Source organism: Cervus elaphus, chromosome 13, assembly GCF_910594005.1.
Source record: "Cervus elaphus chromosome 13, mCerEla1.1, whole genome shotgun sequence".
Taxonomy (NCBI): Eukaryota; Metazoa; Chordata; class Mammalia; order Artiodactyla; family Cervidae; genus Cervus; species Cervus elaphus.
In genome coordinates, this window is record NC_057827.1 from 61370879 (window position 1) to 61376878 (window position 6000).

A 6000-nucleotide genomic window follows, 5' to 3' on the forward strand; every position below is an offset into this window, starting at 1 on the left:
GCAGGTGGATGCCTGTCGGTCCCAGAGGCGCTCGGGCCCCTGCTCACACCCTGCCTCCCCATCTCCAGTGGGTAATGTTCCCGTGTCCCCACAGGTGGTCCACAAGGCCGTGCTCGACGTGGGCGAGGAGGGCACGGAAGGAGCTGCCGCCACGGGAATCAAAGTGGGAATCACGTCCATAAACGAGATCCCCTTGAGCTTCAACAGGCCCTTCCTGATCGCCATAGTTCTCAAAGACACCCAGAGCATCATCTTTCTGGGGAAAGTCACCAACCCCAGTCAAGCCTAGAGCTCCCCTCGGAATGGCGGGTCCACTGAAGAAGGAGCTGAGCGCCCTGGTCCCTCGGAGCAGCCTGGCCTCTGTGCACCAAGGAGCAGCCCCCTATCTAACTCCACCCGCTCACCCTTGGGAAGGTGACAGCGACAAAGCCGGGGGCCCTGTGCCCTGCTCAGGAGGAGGCGCTGAGCCCGACACCAGCAGAAAAGCCCCTTCCTTGGACTGGACTCTCCTGTGTGTCTCCGCCCTGATCTGCCTGACTCCACGCCCTGCTGCTGCCTGGGCCCCAGGGACAAGCCCCTCTGACATCCTACACACACTAGGCCCACCCTACTTCTGAGGCCCTCTGCTTCAGCCTCACCAGCCGGCCCAAGAGCCAGTTTTGTGCCTGTGACCAAGCCTACTGGACCGCAGGCCCAGGACTGGGAGAGACCTGGCTGCCTAAAGCCCACTTCCAGGGGCTCTGATTCCAGGTCCAGGTTCACGCCTCCCTCCCCAGGACCTGGGATGTCCCCTCGTGCTCACTTGCAGGGGGCTCCAACCCTGACCACTTCTGGCACAGCCCCTGGAGGACCCCTCCTTCCTGCAGCTGAGCTGGGCCTTCCTCGGCCCAGGATCACCCCTCTGCCCCCCAGCACCCCAACCCGGGAGACCAGCTACTTCCAGGTTCCCAGCTGAGCTCCTCCACCTCCTGACCAGTTCCACCTCTTCCCCTGACAGAGGATCCCCATCAGCAGGCAGAAGAGATGCCCTGGGAGTGAAATAGCAGTAAACACACACGTGCAGTGAGAGCAACACCCAGCCCTGCCTCCCCTTGCTGTGATCAGGGGCTCTGTCATCTCCAGGGAGAACAGCTCCGGGCAATAATGACATCATCCGCAAATGAAGGGTTGAGGTCTCTCCGCCAGGCAGCCTGCTCATACCTCTACCTGAAGTCACCTATTTAGTCCTTGAGCTGATCACATGAGATACTTGCTGTTCCTCGTCCTGTTTTACCAATAAGGAAATAGAGGAACAGAGAGCCTCTGTAATTCCCTAAAGGCCATACTGCTAGAGACTATTGCAGGTAGGATGTTATGCTAACCAGATGGATGTCAGAGGTACACTCTAAACCACAAAGCCATTTTGCCCATAAGGATTTTTCAGCTATGGTCCTCATGGAACTTAGGGCATAATGGGGAAGATGGGTGATGAACAAAGAAGGCTGAAAGGGGAGGACCAAATTCAGGGGGAAGTCAGGGAAGGCTTCCTGGAGGAAGGGATCTCAGTTCTGCCAGTAGAGGAAAAGTAGAGGGTTGAGGGTAAATAGAGTGGAGAGTGTTCCCAGCAAGAAAAAAAAAAAAAAATGAGTGGGACAGAGTATCAAGTGGGGAAAGAGACATCACTTTACTGAGAAAGGTCTGTGTAGGCAAAGCTATGGTTTTTCCAGGAGTCGTGTGTATGTGAGAGTTGGACATAAAGAAGGAGGAATACTGAAGAACTGATTATTTCGAAGTGTGGGGCTGGAGAAAACTCTTAAGAGTCCTTGGACAGCACGGAGATCAAACTAGTCAATCCTAAAGGAAATCAACCCTGAGTATTCATTGGAAGGGCTGATTCTGAAGCTCCAATACCTTGGCCACCTGATGTGAAGAACTGACTCATTGGAAAAGACCCTGATGCTGGGAAAGATTGAAGGCGGGAGGAGAAGGGGACGACAGAGAATGCGATGGTTAAATGGCATCACCGACTCAATGGACGTGAGTTTGAGAAAACTCCGGGAAATAGTGAAGGACAGGGAAGCCTAGCGTGCTGCAGTCCGTGGGGTCGCAAAGAGGCAAACATGACTGAGCAACTGAACAACAATAGCAACAATACAAAGGCTTTCGCGTAGTCAGTGAAGCAGAATTAGAGGCTTTCCTGGAATTCCCCTGCATTCTCCACGATCCAAAGAATATTGGCAATTGGATCTCTGTTCCTCTGTTCTTACTAAAACCAGCTTGTATACCTGGAAGGTCTCAGTTCACTTACAGCTGAAGCCTAGCTTGAAGGTTTTTGAGCATAACCTTACTAACATGTGAAATGACCGAACCTGTACAGCAGTTTGAAACTTCTTTGGCATGGCCCTTCTTTGGGGTTGGAATGAAAACTGACTTTTTCCAGTCTTGTGGCCACTGCTGAGTTTTCCAAATTTGCTGACATATTGAGTGCAGCACTTTAACAGCATCGACTTTTAGGCTTTCAAGTAGCTTAGCTGGAATTCTGTCACGCCCTCTAACTTTGTTCATAGTAATGCTTCCTCAGGCCCACTTGACTTCACACTCCAGGATATTCGGCCCTAGATGAGTGATCCCATAGAAGATGGAAGAAGCTAATCAGAGATGATGAGGTGGGGATGGATGGGATGCCAAGCATTAGAGAGGAGCCCTTTGCCCAGAGGCATGGCACACTTTCTATCCTAGAGACAGGACAAGAGGGTGAGCGTGTGGCTCTAATCATGTGGCCAGAAGGTGAGGGAGCTCCCCTCAAATGACTCCTGCTTTCCATGTGCTACAGAGAGATGTTATCTACTTACTGAATCCTTCCTGGAGATGCGAATGGACCAGAAGTCTGGGACGGGGAGACAAGGAGACATCAGGAAACCTCAAAGTTCTAGCAGGCAAGAGTGGGAGTTTTCTCTAGCTCCACAGTTCGAAATAATCAGTTCTTCAGTATTTCTCCTTCTTTATGTCCAACTCTCACAGGTCAGGTCATTGACCTGTGTAGGGGTGTGATTTCCAGTATCTCGGCAGTGCAGACACGGACATAAAGAGGGCAGAGGATGCTCTGGAAGTCATAGTTCCCCCTGGCTACAGGGATGGAGGAAATATGAGTGGCCGGCACAAAGGAGAAATAATTCAGTTGAAACTAATGACCAGAGAGTTTTTCAAATGATGGGATTTTATGTTTCAGACTGGGGAAATCAGGAGGGATGATAGGAGAGTCTAATGGGGAAAGATAGAGTAATCTGGAAACAAGATGGTACTTTGAGTTTGAATAGGCAATGGTACCTTGAGCTTGAATACACAGGATGATTTGTATATGGCTGTATTTCCCCCTGCCTGTAGTTATCCATGGTGACTTTGGGATCAGCAGGCTTCAGCTGAAATCTTGGTTTGACATGTAATAGTAACACAGCCTTGGCCAAATGACCTGACATTGTGAACTACCACTGCCCTTAAATGACAGTAACAATGATTATTGTTACTGCTGCTGCTTTTGTTGTTACAGTTGTTCAGTTGGTAAGTCATGTTCGACCCTTTTCGACCCCATGGACTGTAACTCACAGGCCACACATTTCAAAGGCTGGATTCCACAGACCCACCCCACTGCCTACCCTCGCAGCCAAACCAGACACTTGCTCTTGTATCTAAGTGTATGAAGTCCTATTGGCCCCATGGTGCTGCATAAGGGCTGTGGTTTAGATGACTGAGGAGCGCACTGAAGCAGCTGCCACCATGGGCATCAAGATTCATTCCTCTGCCAGGAGCACCTAATCCACCATTGTGCATTTCAACAGTCCCTTCCTGATGGTCATCAATTTCCAGGACATCCTCTTTCTGGGCAAAGTTGTCAATCCCAATAAGCAATGGAAATAAAATCACAATTTGCAAAGAAAACTGTACTAGGACTTGCCAAAAAGATATGCCATACCCAACAGGTACTCTCTAAGTCCAGAATGTATTAACTGCAGCTTGTTAAGCCCCCTGTGTACCCAGATAAGGCCACAGCAAACTGTTTTAAGAGTAACAGCAGAGACTCGTGGGCTGCAAAGCTAAGACCACTGACTTCTCATGCAGTTTATAAACTCTGATCACGCTTTCTATCACCCTAAAGGCCCTATGAACTAACTCCAACCAATGAAATCCCGTATTTCTCCTAACTTCCCCGTTTGAGACATTACTGAGATGTTGTCAAAGTGATGGTCCCTCCCACTCAGCAAGTTTTAAGACCAGATTTGTGTGATCCATGGGGTCCTCTGGTGGTCTAAGTGAGGTACTGCAACGTCAAGAAGGTCGACTTCCCGGCTGAGGCTGGTGATCCCCAGCAAAGGTGTAGTAAACAGAAGAGTCAGGATATTTGGACTCTAAACCCAGCTGATCCTGGGGAGCTTCCTTGAGCTCCTTGAACCTCCGTGATCTGTGTGTGAAGCTCTGTAAAATCATGATCACCAGTAAAATGGCTAACGTTGAGTCTGCTTGGATGCAATGCTCCCACTTCCTCAGACCCAGGGCTTTCTTCACACAGTTCAACACTGCTCTGCCTAAATGCAATGGCACACAGTTAGAAGACAATGGAAGGAATTAAGGTGAAGAGGGTAGTTGGTCAAGGGGTATAGATCAGGGGATATAGATCTGAAAATAGAGGAAAAGGGACCTTTTGAGACACAGTTAGGAGATACCATAGATTGGACTGAGGCATCAATTCTTCATAAAGAAGTAAGAACAGTCTTCAGTAAAGGTGACACTTGCGTTGCCAGCTTGGGAGCTTAGGAAACTGGAGGGAGCCACTTGGAGAAATGGTAACACAGGAGGAGGAGGATATGGGAGGAAGAGGATGAGCTCCTATATATAGACCTGAGATGCCTGGCAGCGTGGCCTGCATCCATGATGGAAAGAACAGACAGCATTTGCTTCTTTGGGTAAGGAAATCTGAGCAGGGCCTGGAAACCTGCTAACGCGTGGGAGAGACGAGACTTCCTGGTGAGGATGCCCTCCTGGTGACAGCGTGAACAGAAGGGAGCCTGGGGCCTCTGATCAGGAATGACCACACTTCAGGGACAAGAAAAAGGAAGAGAGGGCACCCAAAGAGACAGAAAAAGATGAGGAAGGTCACAGGGACACTTTGGGAGAGAGGAAAAGGACAAAGAGGGCTCGCAGGACAGACTGGACCTACAAGTGGGGGTCTTTGTGACTTGCAGGGGCAGCGACAGTCGAGATGTGGGAGGAGAAAGCAGATTGTAGAGTTTAGAGAGAATGAGCGATGCGCAAGGGGTACAGCAAGGGGAGACATTTCTCTCCAGCAATTTTGCATCAAAGAAAATGACAGTCAAGGGGGAGTTAGAGGGGGTATAGAGGAAGACATTTTTTTGAGATTCAAAGGTTTTTAAATAATTATTTTTCTCCTTGAGGACTTTCTCCTCTAAAATCAAATCATTTGGATTATAAACATTCAGGAAAATGAACGTGTTTAAAATAAGGTGTGGGGAATTCCCTGGTGGTCCAGTGGTTAGGACCCAGAGGTTTCACTTCTGGGGCCCAGGTTCAATCCTTGGTCAGGGAACCAAGATCCACAAGGCTCACAGCACAGCCAAAATAAAGTTATTTAAATAAAATAAAATAGGGTGTATATTTACTCCTCTCTGACCTTTATTCCCTCAAAATGATGGTATAAAAACTATGTACATACATCAGATATACTTCAGTGTTAAAAAATCTACATAGGAGAAATATTGTTTCCTTAAAAAAGCTGTAGGTAAAGTGTTAGTCACTCAGTTGTATCCGACTGTTTGCAACCCAAAGAAGTATAGCCTACCAGGCTCCTCTGTCCCTAGGACTTTCCGGGCAAGAATACTGGAGTGAGTTGCCATTTCCTTCTCCAGCACATCTTCCCAACCCAGGGATTGAACCCAGGTCTCCCACATTGCAGACAGATTCTTTACTGTCTGAGTCAAAAGGGAAGCAGGGGGGAAAAAAGCAATGGAA

General features: G+C 48.9%; 1 protein-coding gene across 5 annotated transcripts in view; it reads left to right on the plus strand.

Annotated features, from left to right (window-relative positions):
• Positions 1-504, plus strand: part of LOC122706617 (serpin A3-8) — a 42660-nt gene extending 42156 nt beyond the window's left edge. For all 5 annotated transcript variants that reach the window (XM_043921954.1, XM_043921957.1, XM_043921955.1 and 2 more), the window contains exon 5: positions 95-504. In XM_043921954.1, coding sequence (XP_043777889.1) covers positions 95-289 — 195 coding nt within the window. In that variant the 3' untranslated portion in view covers positions 290-504. The remainder of the gene's footprint in view (positions 1-94) is intronic.
• The last annotated feature ends 5496 nt before the right edge of the window (positions 505-6000 follow it).